General features: G+C 41.1%; 1 protein-coding gene across 1 annotated transcript in view; it reads right to left on the reverse strand.

Annotated features, from left to right (window-relative positions):
* Positions 1 to 1202: 1202 nt before the first annotated feature.
* The window catches only part of tgs1 (trimethylguanosine synthase 1), a 15400-nt gene continuing 625 nt past the window's right edge, over positions 1203 to 15977 (reverse strand). Inside the window, exons 2-15 of the mRNA XM_020651776.3 lie at positions 15897 to 15964; positions 14425 to 14531; positions 14072 to 14159; positions 12491 to 12568; positions 11004 to 11456; positions 9629 to 9761; positions 8323 to 8409; positions 6590 to 6746; positions 4967 to 5285; positions 4455 to 4619; positions 3732 to 3878; positions 3140 to 3356; positions 1937 to 2015; positions 1203 to 1590 (exon numbers count right to left, since the gene is read on the reverse strand). Of these exons, the coding sequence (XP_020507432.2) occupies positions 1474 to 1590; positions 1937 to 2015; positions 3140 to 3356; positions 3732 to 3878; positions 4455 to 4619; positions 4967 to 5285; positions 6590 to 6746; positions 8323 to 8409; positions 9629 to 9761; positions 11004 to 11456; positions 12491 to 12568; positions 14072 to 14159; positions 14425 to 14531; positions 15897 to 15964 (2215 nt within the window). The 3' untranslated portion in view covers positions 1203 to 1473. The remainder of the gene's footprint in view (positions 1591 to 1936; positions 2016 to 3139; positions 3357 to 3731; positions 3879 to 4454; positions 4620 to 4966; positions 5286 to 6589; positions 6747 to 8322; positions 8410 to 9628; positions 9762 to 11003; positions 11457 to 12490; positions 12569 to 14071; positions 14160 to 14424; positions 14532 to 15896; positions 15965 to 15977) is intronic.

The following is a 15977-nucleotide window of genomic DNA, read 5'->3' on the forward strand; positions in this document are numbered from 1 at the left end:
AGTTTAAAGCACATTTATGTTGTGAGTGGAAACCATTCTTATAGTCTAATGATCCTCAGGCTCCCTTAACAAGTTCATATCTTATGGCACAAGACTTACTTTTTGCTGAAAGGTCACATATCCTCCTCTTCAATAAGTCCCAGAGCTCCTCAAAACGTGTGTGAAGTTTCTTGTTCTAAATCCACTCTGATCCTGTATTTGATCATGTCTATAAACCCCTCTATTTCAGCCCTGTTCAGAACAGGCTGTTTCTGTGTCTGTACCTTTAAATATGTAAATGAGCTGTGTCTGACCACGCCCCCTCTCTGGAAGGGCTTGGGTGTACTCTGTCTTTCTTGCTGCATGTCCTATTGTTTATGGTGAGAAGGCAGACTCAGAGGGCAGAACAAACACCTAGCTGTGGGAGTGTCACCCACCTGGGGGAGGGGCTACTACCCTTTGTGATGTCATGAAGGGAAAATCTCCAAACGGCCTGTTTGAGCACATATTTTCTGAAAAGTGGAGCAGGCAGAAGACAGAGAGGATGGACTTTACCCATCATTGGGGGCTTTGTAGACGGACTAGAGACACATATTAGAGTTGGAGGAACATGGAGAAGTGGATTCTGCATCATATGTGACCTTTAATAATTTAGTCTTCACAATAATGAAGGGTCATGTGGACATAAGACTGAATGTGACAGTTTAAAAAAAGGTTTACTTTCTTGCCTGATAAAAATTAAAACCTTTTAGTTTGAGCCATAGCTGTTAATAAATAAATAAATAACCCAATAAATAAAATTGCACGCCCTCATTGGTGTGACATCATGGAGGTGGGCAGGGCAAACATCAATTCCGAGGTTAACCCTGTAATGCATCGTGTTAGATAAATGACATAAGACTTCGCTGATTAAAGGTCATACAATTGTCAAAGCTAATTGCATGCTCAAACTTTTGATGAAAACTTGTACAAGTGTTTTTTTTTTTAAATTTTATTGGGTTGTTTTAAAAATGATTTTTAATGAAGAAAAGAATCAACCTTAAAATAGAAAGTTTGTGTTTGCTATGAAACTCTAAATTAGTGCTTCCCAAACAACCGTCCAGGTTATGTTTGTCTGCTGTACGAGTCATGTAATCCAATGCTAACTTCATTCTGATTTAATGTAAACTGAAACTTAAAAGTCAAATATAGTCTGATAACCAGTAATGATGATGACAATGAGCTTTCTGAAAAACATTTATTAGCTCTCACAAACAATTAAAACTTGATAAAAATAGAAATATTGTAAAACTCTCAAAGCCTCAGTCTGAGGGTTCAGTACAAAAAAACACCTGCAGTAACTCTGTAACATGTGATCATCAGAATCATTTAAAGAATATAAGAATATGCATTCATATTTAACAGAATCTAAATAACAGAACGTCGAGGAGTGAATAAAGAAACATGGTCTGACGCAGGTTTGAAGCTTGTTGACATGAAGTCGAGCGTCCAGAGTTACTCGGCGTCTGAAGTGATCAAGCTGCCGAAGTAAGCAGTCACAGTCTTCAGTTTGTTGTTGAGGAGGTTCTGCTCCACCTCCACCTTTCCTCCTGGGCCGGCCAGAGAGGCGATCTGCGGAGAGACGGGCAAGGAGATGATATGTAATCAATCAGCTGCTCAAGCTGCTGGAGTGTAAAACAGAAAACACTAACTGCGTCTAATAAACTCTGAGTTTCAGAGTAAGTCGTCTTCAGAAACACAGCTGGATTATGAGGTCACATGGTCACATTTAAAGCCGTGAACCTGGGCAACCTGAGCAGGTTGAAAACTCAACAGGAGTCACTGTGGTGACACTTCAATGTGAAAAAAATGTTCACTGTAGAAATCTTCCTGGTGTCCTGAGAATCCGTCTGTACCGGTCTTAAACAGGTGTTAAGTCTTTTTTGTGCATGTTTGAAATAAATATAAAAACACTGACCTGGTCTACGTCGGCATTGCGAGGCAGAAAGTACACGATGTTGTTTGAGATCAGTTTGGCCAGACGGAAAATCTCAAATGTGTCTGGTGTTGAGGAAGAAGCCAGAAAGTCTTACAGAATAATTCTACTTCAAACATGAACTTTAAGTTGTAAACATTGTTGTTGTAAACAACAGCTCCTCCACCGGCACTTTCAGGTCTGCCAATGCAAACCTCCTGTCCCCCCCTGCATGACAAACTATCGGTCCTGGGGGGGGTAGGGGGCTTTCCCACCCTCTGGAACTCTCTCCCTAAAAACATCAGAGAATCCCCCACACTCCCCTCCTTCAAGAAATCCCTCAAAACTTCCCTCTTCATCACTGCCTACAACCACTAACTCTTGCTTAGTTTTTTTGTTGTTTCCTGTCAAAGCATTTTTGAGTATTTAGAAAAGCGCTATATAAATCTAATTTATTATTATTATTGATGAGAGGAGATGAAGATATCAACCTTCTTTGTGTAAAGAGGAGGGGGGGGTCTCCTGAGGTAAGACATGACGTAAAAAAACAGCAAAGTGGAAAAAACAAAAGAGTCCTTTATGAGACCCTGTGATGAGAAAATGTGCCCTTATATACTGTAGATGCTCAGTGAAGTGTGAACAACAGTATGAAGTACAGAGTGGAGAAGAACAAACTGGAGGACAGAAACTTCATGCAGCAGTTCAAAAACGTGCAGAGATTGTAGCGGCGGCGTGCAGACAGTCTATGCACTGACTCCAATCACAGGATATAAACATCACTCCCCCCTCCCCACTGGCTCCAGGTGAATTCTCCTAATTATATCCTGCGGCGTTCTCACATCAGCTCACTCTGACTTTATAAGTCAAACACACTCTTGGGGGCTGGCAGGAGGAACTCCAGGTGAAGTGAAACATTCATCTGTTCACACATGAAGCTCCTCCTGTAAATATCAGTGTGAAAGCAGCTTAATGATTCATCTGTCCAATGGAAAACTACAAGTCTACTTTTGGCAGTGCTTGTTATTGAGGGGGGCTGGAATGTGTGTGAACACAGCAGGAACTTCTTAGATTGATTTTTTTTTGCAAAATAGAACATCAACTGGAGCAGAAAAACAAACAGAGGGATTTAAAGAAAGTTTAAAGTTAAAAGACTTGGTTTCTTTCTAACAGCTCTAAAGTCATCACAGCTCTAACATCAAAGGATATCCATCAGGCTCCATCATGGTCTTGATGTCAAACACCTCAGCAGTCAGGTAGTCCGGCCCTCCCCACGGCGGTGAGAGGAAGACCACATCGCCTCGGAGGTGGGGGGCCAGCTGAAGGAAGTCCCCCTGCAGGAAGTCGATTTGGTGAGCGACTTTGTAAACCGTTGCGTTGTGCCGCGCCAAGTCCAATTTCACCGGGTCGATATCGACAGCCAGGACTAAGAAGATGAAGAGGAAAGAAAAAGAGGCAGTGAGACAGTGAGTCCTAGAAGCAGATGATTTATAGTCCAGTGCTTCCCACAGTGTGGGCAGCGGTCCCCTGGTGGGTTGTGTGGGTACTGCAGGTGAGCCACAAAAAGTCTTCCACCAAGTATAAAAATAAAAGAAATATCATGATGATTTTCCATGAGTCAACCCTTTAAGTGATTAGTAATGCGTGTCATGACTATTCATGGACATAATGTTCAGTAAACTTTGGTGTCTATCTACGATCATGTTGTAATGTTCAATAATTTACCCTTACTCAAAGTTATAGCTGTAGTCAAAACTTTTATTTTATAACGGGCCCAAGAGGATCTATAAAGAAGAATGACCTCTCTTTCCAGTGAGTGCAAACTGGATGGCGTTCCCTCCGACCCCACAGAAGGCGTCTATGACCAGCTGGGAGTCCGGGAAGCTGTGCTCCACCCTGAGGGCGATGTGCTCAGCGATCCTCTCCGGAGTCACCGAGAACCAGCCCTCTGAAACACACACACAGAAATGTGTCAGCCATGCAGGGGAGGAAATAGAAAGATAGATAGAAAGAAAGAAAGAACGATCGATAGATAGATAGATAGATAGATACTTCATTGATCCTGAGGGAAATTCAAAGCATCCAGTAGCAGGTTACAAAGACGTACATGACATGAAACATTTGTTACAAATTAACCACAAAACCAACGCCCCCACCTCCCATACATACATATATATTAACCTGAAAAAAAGATTTAAAGAATACCCCTAGATGAATCAAACTTAAACTGTGCAATTAAAAATAGACTTGTACAAGAAATGTACATAACCCGTGCAGGGATAGAAATATATGTGACATTTAAACAAGAACCTATAGAAAATCTGTAATTAGACCTGAATATAAAAAATAAAAAAGTGTTGACCTTCTGAAGTTGTGTTGTTTATATATGTACAGTAATGTTTAAAAAGCAGATAGTGAAGAAAAATAAACGCCCAGGAGTTCTGTGACTATGACCTGCACTGTCTGTTATCACTGTGACATGATTATGATAGTTTATCCTCGTGCTCGTGGCGTGCAGACTGACCTCGGTCCAGCTTGATCCCTTCATCGAAGCGAGAGAAGAGCCTGTAGCGTTGAGCCCAGTATTTGGCTAGCTCTGGTTCAGCTGCCATCTCTGCTGGGACCTGCTGCTTCCTCCTCCGCTGTCTTTTCTTCTTTGTTGGCTTCTTTCCATCTTTCCTATTTAACTCTGCACACACACACACACACACACACACACACACACACACACACACACACACACACACACACACACACACACACACACACACACACACACACACACACACACACACACACACACACACACACACACACACACACACACACACACACACACACACACACACACACACACACACACACACACACACACACACACACACACACACACACACACACACACACACACACACACACACACACACACACACACACACACACACACACACACACACACACACACACACACAGAGAAAACTGTACGTTTGGGGGGGTGTCACCAGGATGTCTCATTCTGATAGATGTTAATCTTACCACTATTGCCTTCAGGTGCGTCGCGCAGGAGGAATTCAGGAGTTTCTAGAGATGTTAAGTGTCTCCCAGGCTCCTCCTCCTCCCTTTCACTCTCCACAGTCCCACTGGAAGCACACATAGAGGCTCTGGGCTGAGTGAGTGTATCAGAGCTCTCTCCTTCCCTTGCCTCCTTAATCCTTCCTTCAGTCTCCTGCATCCTCCTCGTCTCTTCTTCTAACACTTTGCCCCCCACATGTGAGGGTTCCTGTGTGCTCACTCCTCCCATCTCACTCTGCTCACATTGTGCTCCTCTCTGGTTCTTTCCAAGAAAGTTTTTCACCTGGTTAAAGAAACACATTTAATATATTAAACACACATTTTATTAAACACAGTCTACATTTAAAATATGATTTCATGGCTGCAGCACCTCATTTAAAAGACTTTCAATTCATGCTTCTTTTTTACACGAGTGAATATTGCTTCCCTGTATGGAGCAAAATCTGTGTTTCTTACTCTTAGATCACACTAACTCATGTTTTTTAGAGATGATCAAGAACAGTAAAGAAAAGGTGAAGTGACCCTTTAACGTGCACTTCCACCACCATTGAACCATGTAACTGTTTTAAATGATCTCAGTGGTTTATGTCACAGATTCTGAGTGTTTGATGTGTTGTTGCTTGTTTTATTGTGCTTGTAATCTCGACAGTATTGGAAATGAGGGAAACCTCAGTGTCTTTTTGAGAATAAATAAAGGTTTGAAATTAAATGAAATTTACACTTCATACAGATTCAACATCAGTCTGAACATCAGAGGAACTCCAGTTTAATCAATTCAAAGAACGATCATGCCACATAAAAAAACAGAGAAATGCTGACTAGATGTTGTTGCATCTTTGCAGTGAAACTGTTCTTTTGGTCCAAGGGTTTGGAGATTTGTCTTTGTGTTAGGTTAAAGTAATAGTAAGTAAAGCTAACTCATGCTAACTAGGCTACACTCAGCATGCAGGTGAGGTGAGATGGACACTTGGTCAGGAAGCTGCATCTGTAATTCTCTGTCTTTGTGAAAGGATTCAGATCTTTGGGTGGTGAAAAACTGTCTTTAAACTAAATGTTGTCAGCAAAACATGAACAGAAAACTCATCACAGCGTCTTCCAGTACAAGTTGAAAAACAAAGCTTTGATTGGGTTGCCTTGGAGACCGCTCATCAGAAAAGCCTCCTCTATCCTGTTTTAACTTCAAATGGTGTCATGATTTACAGAATGAACATCGTGCTGTTTGAGAAAAGAATCAAAGCTAGAGAAACATTATGAGCACCTGCCTGAAACTGTACTAGTCCCCCCTCTGACCCGTCGAGGCCCTGTGTGTGTGTGTTCTGACACCTTTCTGACTTCTTCAGCAGTTTGAGCTTCAGTGGATCCTCTGTTTGATCCGACCACACGGGCCAGCCTTCACTTCACTACCCCCCCAATGAGCCTCCAATCACCTGTCACTGCTTCACCAGTTTTTCTATATTTTTGAAGGCAAACATTTATGTCAGTCCTTATCTCAGGAAAGATTTGCAGCAGTGCTTGAAATGTTTAGTTTAAGAATCAAAGGTTCATAATGAACAGAGATGAGTGAGATGTGTCATCGTGCTGTAGTACCTTGCAGAGGGTGGAGCTGATCTTGGGCTCTGTGTTGCCTCCGCCCGTCTCTGAGAAGCGGATGTGTTTGTTGATGCTGCAGACGGATCTCTTGTCGAGCCACTTCCTCTGACTCTTCTGATCGCCTCCGCCTTTAAATCTGAGCACCGTGTCGAACCTGAGACACAAAGACGACGTCGTTCAAGGAGACGTTTACTGTAGAACAACTGCTCTGATGTGTTTACACCACAGACTTCAGACCATTACTTTTTAACATCACGATTAATAATTTAAAAAGTTGACCACTTTTTAATGGCATGTTTGAAATTCTATTATTTTCATTTCTAAAGACTATTTGTTAGACTTTTATTTTGAATGTGTGTTCATAAAGAGAATGATAGGTCAACGTTTGATGTCTCCAGGTGGATATTACTTTCCACACTGAGGCACCTGGGAGTTTGTTTTGAAGAATTCTCTTTTCCATCCCTGTGACTACGGGGAGACGCTGCGGTCAGTGCAGTTGCTTAGCTATGGTGCCCATAGAGGGACAAAATAACACTTGATCAAAATCATTACTGCATTTATTCTGGAGCTTAATCACACGGAGTTAATGCTAACGCCATGACACCTCACACCACAAACATACAAATACTGTCAGTCTCTACCGTGTGTCAGACTCATAAGTCAAACATTTAAATAAGTAACCACTTTATTCAGTAAATCTATTTAAATACACACTTTGTATCTACTATAACTGTAAATGTCAATCAATCAATCTTTATTTGTATAGCACATTTAAAACAACCTTGACTGACCAAAGTGCTGTACAAGCGTAAAAAACACACAAGTAAAAACAACAAGTAAAATAACATATAGAATGAAGCACAATAAAAACACAATAAAAACACAATAAATAGGAGCATGAATAAAATTTCAAAATGTCAAGCTTAAATTGTATTAAAAGCCAGAGCAAAGAGGTGAGTTTTAAGCAAAGATTTGAAGTTGTTGATGGACTGAGCAGTTCTTATATTAACAGGTAGACTGTTCCACAGATTTGGAGCATGCCACAGTAAAAGCTCTGTCACCTCGGGTTTTTAGCCCAGTAAATATGACAATATTCAGAGTTGAATAAGAAGGCTTATGTGAGCACCATTATGATGTTAAGAAGATGTGTGGCTTTAAGAGCTTTCTTTGGACATTGAGAATACACAGCTCTGTGTCCGTTCTTATGATAACACATGGTCTCTGGCCTGTTTACAAATGTACCAATGTTTGTAAGACGGGAGTTAAAGAATTCATGGCTAAAGGAATATTAGTGGATAAATATGATCCTTTCAAAAGCTGATTTGACTTGGAGTTCAAAATAAATACCAAAGTCTTGATATTTGAGTGTCAACAAGTCATTTGTCAAAAGTGATACACGTCTTTAAAAGGAGTGAAGGACAGATGACTCTGTCCAGATATACTTCTATACAAACAAACACATGAGCTTTGCTGCAGTGATGCACAGATGGGATTGTTTTCTCTTCGTCTTTTATGATTTGGTCCAAACTTGAAATAAAGTTGTGTTAAAATAATCAGGGTAGTGCGTTGATGTTTTTTTTAGTAATAGCAAAGCGTTGCTCAGCCTGTTGAGAAACAGTGGATCTATGTTCCTCTTTTAGTTCTGTAAGAGTCACTGAGCTGTAGACCTTCTCGTGTGTTATTCATAATGATCAAGCAGGCAGTAAAGAAAAGTAATGGATCAGACTTACAGAGGGTTAGAGTTGTGTTTGAGTCCCAGTCTACTCCACGCTTCTTCTGGTGTCAGCTGTGGGCTTTCCTCCAAATCCAGCTCATGACTGCAGCAGGAGAGAAAAGAAAGCAAAGATGTGAACATGATCTGCCTTTACCTCTGATGTCTGCTGTTTAAAGGCTTTATGTGATTTTTTTGATCCAGCAGATGTCGCCCTTGAACACCAGCATGAAACCAAAACAACTTGCGCTGCATTGTTGTGTTAGCATGCTAATGCTAGTGATCTTTATTATGCTCGTATCTTCATACTGCATGTAAATTTACCTGAAATGAGCGTGATCTAGAAACACAGTTAAGCAGTGAGTACAGTATGTTATTCTTCTTTTCTCTAGTCCCTCAATTAAACAACTTTTATACACGAGGGGAGGAGTCAGCCGGCCGTCCGGGCGATGTAAACAAAGTGAAGATAGGACTCTGAAAACTCTGAAAACATCACAGACAGTGGGACTCGGGTGTTACACCCATTGTAGACAGTCATGACTCACAGAGTTATTTTCAGAGGATATACTTGATTTATATTACATTTAAGTGTGAAAAATCACATAGAAAGACTTTAAAGGTCCCATATTCTGCTTTTTCTGGTTTTATATGCTCTTTAGTGTGTTTTCCAAGTGTCCTGTGCATGTTTAGGCACATCTATTTGCAAAAATTCAAAGTCTGTGGAAACACGGCTTCTCCTACGTCCTCCTGTTAGCTGTAGCATTAGCTGCATGTAGTCCCCCTCGATAAAAATGTGTCAGTCCGATGTCATTGTCAGTGTGAGATCACTGATCTAAGCCCATTGGCTCGTTGTGGCAAGCCCAGCAGCTCATGTTGCACGCCCATTAACTTCTGTAGCACGCCCATGATATGCTGTAGCCTGCGGTAGCACAGTAGTGCTAAGGTGCTAATGTTTATGCTCCCCTCAAACGGAGCCAGTGGCTACATTCCCAATATGGTAAAAGAGGCGGGACATTTCCGAGAACCGTGCTGAGCAACTGACCAATAACAACAGAGTGGATCGGCAGACCAATCAGAGCAGACTTGGCCCATGTGGGGTCTAACAGTGTGGGCTCAACAGAGTGTAGCTGACGGACTCAGAGCATAGAGGGAGCAAGGAGGAGCAGTACATGAAAACAGACACTTTTTTCAAACTTTAGCTTTTGTGAACATACAAAAGTAGGTACATAGATTAAATATACGAACCCCAAAAAGGGCAGAATATGGGCTCTTTAAAGCTCTTTGTGAGTTTGTGATATTTGTAATACACATACATTTAAACTCACCTGCGTTTGACTTTAGCTTGTCCTCCTCCTGGAGGTTTGTTAACATCATCATCGTCATCATCATCTCCTTCTAGTGTTGGTTTATTACCTGAGACGTTCTGTCTGTCAGAGCGGGAGGAAACCTGCTGGGAATCTGAGTCGAAGCACACGAGACTTTAGCACCAAATGCACGATTAACACATCTTTTCAAGTTATCACTGTAAGCTCTCTCTACTTTGAAGAATAAGCTTAAAAGTAGAGACGGGACAGATCTGATATCAGTATCAGGGCCTGATATATCTACATCATTTACAAATCTGATAATGGACAGACGACGCCGATCAAGAAAGACGGTTTAGCACTTTCAGTCTCACTTTGAAGACGCTCAGACCGAACTGTGAGAAGTGTCCACTAATCGTCTCCATGACAACGCTCAGAAGAGATGGAAGAGCTCCTTCTATATGATCAAAAGTATAATTCTTACACTTCAGTTTAAAACTTTAATTTGAAATCCTGACAGCTGTTGCTGCTTCCTGTTTATATGTGAAGCCGGCACAAAAGTCAAATACATTTCCTTGGAATCATTTTAATTTGTATGCATTTTGATTTATTATTATTATTATTATTATACAAGATAAATATATTAGAATAAGCTAAATCAATGCTGGGTTTACTACAGCTGTGTGAAACCTTACACATGATACCAACAACAAATATAATAATATTAGTTATGATTCAAAATAATATCTGGATCAGTATCAGTATCAGTACACATACATCGGAGTCGGATAAAAACTGAAGAAAAGTAGATCAGTGCATCTCTACTATAAGAGTTCAGGCTGTCACTCTGATGAACGCTAAACAGTCACAGAGTGTCAGACCTGTCGTGGTGAAATGACTCTAAACCAAACCGTCACTGTGAATATACATACATGTATATATATATTATTTAATTTAAATGATCAATATACACACACTTTTTTATGTAAATACTGTAATTGACCAATTTGTCACATAACTACATTTTACTTATCATGTTACTTCAGGATCTTTTGCACTATTCACCACTGCACTGCTTCTTATTTAGTCATGTAAATATTAGTCTTTTCTTATGTTTATTGTTGATGTTTAATGTTGTACCTGTTCATAAGAGAGCACAGTTCACCCAAGTTAAATTCCTTGTGTGTGTAAGCATACCTGGACAATAAATCTGATTCTGATTCTCTGCAGTCCCTCGTTCTGCTGTTTTAGGCACAGACCTCCTTTCTCCAACCTTTGGTCTAAATAATGCTATCGCTAACTCTTCCACAGAGCCGTTTCATCTTCCTGCAGACTGTTGTTGCAGACAGTACTGTGAGTCTTTACACAGAAACAGATAAACAAACACAGTTATTACCTTTCTGCTCTGCTGTGTTCGTCTGTGAGGAGGTAGCAGGTCTCTTGCGATCGTTCCCGCCGTCAGAGGGATCATCAGAGAGTTTGTTCATGGAGTCAGACACAGTGCTCCCCCCTGCTTTTAATGAGCAGCTCTGTTCAAGCAGATCATTCAAAGTCTCAACATCCTCATCGTCCTCTTGTCTCTGTTGGACTTCAGCTCCACTCTCATCCCTCTGTTCCTCTGAGCAGGTCTCTGTACCTTCACAGCCGGTCAGCTCGGTGCTCCAGCCCTGTGAGGCCCAGTATGAGTACTGCTCCCAGTAGGAGTAGTATGTCTCTGCTGCATGTTTCTCCCATGCAGCGCTCGTGTCTGGGTCATCCCAAGGAGCTGCTGCTGCTTCTGTAGACACATGATCTGTCTGTGGATGCTGCTGCAGCCAGCTGCTCCAGAGCAGCGCTTCACCCTGTTGAGCTTTAACACACACACACACACACACACACACACACACACACACACACACACACACACACACACACACACACACACACACACACACACACACACACACACACACACACACACACACACACACACACACACACACAAATGAAAACTTTACTTCAGAGGTGAAAAGGTTTTTGATTACAGACAGTCACCTTGTATCATGTAACACACGGCCGCTCTAGTGAGTCCAGATGTTTCTCTGAGAGTTAAGGTCATGTTTTTTATCCTTTAAGTTTTAAAAATGGCATCTAAAGATGTTTTGTATTATTTGAGTCTGTTCATAAGAAGGGTAACTTAAGTGATATATTCATTATAGTGATCTCTCATACATGATTATATTAGTATACCAGCGTTCAGTTTCTATGCTCCCTATTTCTGGAACAAACTCCCAGAAAACTGCAGGTCTGCTGAAACTCTCAGCTCTTTTAAATCCAGGTTGAAGACTCACCTGTTTACAGCTGCCTTTCATTAAACAATTTTAATAAGATTTTAAACTTTTACTCTGCACTGTAACTTTTAACTCTTTTTTTATTTTTACTTTATTTATTTCAATTAATTTCATTGTAATTACTTTTTTTTTTTAACATATGTTCAGATTTAATAATTTCAGTGATTTTTAAATGTTCTATTTCAATGTTTCTTTTCTTTCCTCTGTTATGATGATTTTGATGTCTTGTGTGAAGCACTTTGAATTGCCTTGTTGTTGAAAAGTGCTATAGAAATAAACTTGCCTTGCCTTGCCTATATCGTCCATGACTACCAACAATGACTGACATATGTTTACAAGTCTGATTGAATATGTCCGATGAATAAACATCCAAAATGAATGGGTTTGATTTTCAGTGATACCATGTATGACCCTGTTTACTCTCTGTATGGTGGACATCAACAACATGTCTCCAGTGAGTGCTCGTGTTCAGCTCTCCTTCACCTGCTGTAAATACAAATAAGCACAGATCTACATCATTAAGGTTTGTAAAGACCACAGGAGTCCACTTTACCCCAGTAGGCTTCCCAGCCGGCATCTTGGGTGCCTCTTGTTCCTTCCTCCAGTGGGTCACTCTCTTCCTTCTGATCAGCTGAGAGATCACAAGACAGTGTCAAATGACATCATCACGTCATGTGCTTCATAACAATCGTCAGAATACAGGAGCCAATAAATGCTTTTAACATAATAAGTGAGGGATAATGTAGAGCAGCAGAAACCCAGACAGGGATTCAGGACTGACCCTGACTCCTGGAAACCATCCCCGCCAGTCAATACATGTAGAGACTATCTAACAATGTTCTGACTATGCTTTCAGTCACTAGCACATGTGCATGGAAAGGTCTGGACGCCTATCAGGACAGGACAGTGGTTAGGGTCGGATAGCGAGGGAGCGAGTTAGTGTGGAATGACATAGCAAGAAAGGAGGCACAGGACGGATTTGAACCCGAGCCGCCCGCTTCTAGAACTACAGCCTCTGTACATGCGGCGCGCACACTAACCACTGGTCCCGGTCACTGTAATCACTTACCAAGGTAAACATTTGATCCTCATTTCTAAAAGTGACTTTAAAGATTAAGAGCTACAGAAAAGGTTTTTACATTTCCAATGATCACATGATCATCTCTGTACTTTAACATCTGACATTAATGATGATTCTTACGGTTAGATATTCAATCACAGCTGCTGCAGCACAGACTACTTAAAGGAAGAATGTGCGACTTTCTGATCCAGTAGATGACGCCCTTGAGCCCCAGCATTAAACAAAAAACTGCTGTTTGGCCACGCCTCCTCCATACTGAAGTCACCACTCTCCTCCAGAGACACACCTCCAACCCCCCCTCCAACCCCCCCTCCACTCACCTTCACATGAAGGAGTTATTAGTTAGAATGCACAATAATTAAACACCATTAACTGCAAACAGCGGACAAACTTGTCCTCGGCTCGAGCTGCGGCCACCTGTGTCCTGCATTGTTGTGTTAGCATGCTAATGTTAGCGCTCTTTAGTTAACTCGTAGCTTACCGTTGTTGAGTTAGCATGCTAATGTTAGCGCTCTTTAGTTAGCTCGTAGCTTCACGTTGTTGTGTTAGCATGCTAATGTTAGCGCTCTTTAGTTAGCTCGTAGCTTCACGTTGTTGTGTTAGCATGCTAATGTTAGCGCTCTTTAGTTAGCTCGTAGCTTCACGTTGTTGTGTTAGCATGCTAATGTTAGCGCTCTTTAGTTAGCTCGTAGCTTCACATTTCATGTAAACTGACACAGAATGATCGTGATCTAAAAACTCTTACTAACATCCAAATAATCAGTGAGTATGTTCTTCTTCTTCTCTCTAGTTCTTGACTAAAACAGCTTTTATACACAAGGGGAGGAGCCGGCCGTCCCATCCATGTAAACATGACTCTGACAACAACACAGCCAGCGGGACTCGAGCTTCTCCCTCATTGTAGACAGTCAGGACTCAGAGACACATTTACACAGGATAGACTTTATGATTTATTTATGTGGAACATGTTGCACATTCTTCCTTTAAAGCCAGACGCTACGAGCAGCTCTGCCTGAGATACTACAGGAAGTTAATATGAGCTCATTGTCTTACCTGTGTCATCTACCTGTAGATCTTGTTCAGCTTCCTCCTCCTCCTCCTCAGCTGCTGTTTCTACCCAGCATGCAGCAGGCTTTCTGTTCTGTCACGTAACCAGAAACATTCAGTCAGAAGATCAACCCCAAACATGTCGGTTCACATGTATTTCTTCAAAGTACAATATGTTATAATATCTCTTCAGTGTGAACACAGTGTGGACTTTGACTTCTCTCTTTCTTACAGAGCCACTACTCAAATATTAAGTTACACTGTATTTGTAATGTATATCTGCTAAATTCATGTTTGAAATGTCACATATTCTACATTTTAATTGGCATCTTTATTTTATGAGACATCACTGAACCGACCTCTCTCCTCTGCCTGGAGGAACTGGAAAAGGCCAGAGGCAGACCCATGCTGGCCATCAACAGAGCCTCTTCATCCTCCTCCTCCTCTTCTTCTTCCTCATCCGTTTCTGTTAGTGGAGAAAAATGTATTTTAAATGAAGCCTTCTTTTAACAGCCATCGTTCTCACTATGTTGCTTCTTTGTCTCGCTCTCGACCAACTACGATGACTTTCACTTCATGATTATAAAGTGTACCCAGTAGTTGTCTCTGAACCCTGTGCACTAATAATCTAACCATAGTGCATGAAAAGTCATTCATCTAAAATGAAGAGGTAGAACTTTAACAACCACTCATTTTGAAAATGCTCATAAAATTCAGCAGGTTAAACCTAGATTAACAGTTTCATATTCAAAATAAGAGGATTCTCCTGTGCACATTAAGGGACTCGGTACAGGAGGTGTTTTAGTGTTTCCTGTCACTGTTGACTAGTGAAGTGTCGGTCACTCTTTACAAAACTAAACAGATGGAGTCACTCCCCGCGCAGCTCATCAGAACAGCCTGAGTTAGGGCTAGGTGATATGGACCAAAACTCATATCTTGATATTGTTTAGCTGAATGGTGATACTCAATATATATCGATATGTATATTATTAACAGTGAAACACATGGAAAATAAACTACCTGTTTGTGAATTTAAAAAGTAACATTCTAAAATAAAAATGTTCCTTAAATACAATAAAAGAGAGAGAGAGAGGAGGAGCAGGGTTAAGAGGGACAGACAGTCATCATCAGTGAGATGAGGAAAAGGCGACCTGGCACCTCTGTAACGTTATTTTAATGCAACATAAACTATATCCATATTAACCATATTGTCTTACCCAATATCTTGTTTGAAAATATATCGATATATCTTAAAAACTTGATATATTGCCCAGCCCTAGCCTGAGTACCAACTACATTGACCTAACCTGGAAAGTGATCGAGTGCACGAGGCTGCACGGGCTCCAGATTTTCAATGGGACAGCACGATGTCATTTTTGATTTTACTCACTCACAGCCCTGGCTGTTATAAAGACTTCTACTTAATATGTGTATTTCTTGACTGTGGGATACATAAAGGTTTATCTTAGCTTATATATAACAGGACTTATATGCTCTCTGTCTCTTGTTTTTTTTTTAAATAGACTTGCAGTAGATTTCTGAATTAGCTGGAGTTTCCAAATGTACTTTTTTGGTAGAGTGTGATGTCACCTTCCTGCTTTTTTACCGTCTCTCCCTTTTAAAAAAAATATTTTAAGGTTTTTATGGCTTTCCCTGTGAACCATATGCTATGAACTATTCCCACATGCCAAGTCTGCAGACATGCCCATGCTCCAAAAGTCAGCGAGGGATCTCTCATGCACTTTGAGGACTGGACTGTGGGACAGCACTGAGCACTCACAGATTTAGCGGGAACAAGGTCAGTGAGGGTGTGAGGGTGGACATAACATACCTCCCACTGTAGAGTCAGCCAGGTCAAGGCAGAGCAATCTGTTGTCAGAGCGATACAGCTCCCGATCCCTGGACACAGAAA

The sequence above is a fragment of the Labrus bergylta genome, chromosome 4, assembly GCF_963930695.1.
Source record: "Labrus bergylta chromosome 4, fLabBer1.1, whole genome shotgun sequence".
In the NCBI taxonomy this organism is placed as follows: Eukaryota; Metazoa; Chordata; class Actinopteri; order Labriformes; family Labridae; genus Labrus; species Labrus bergylta.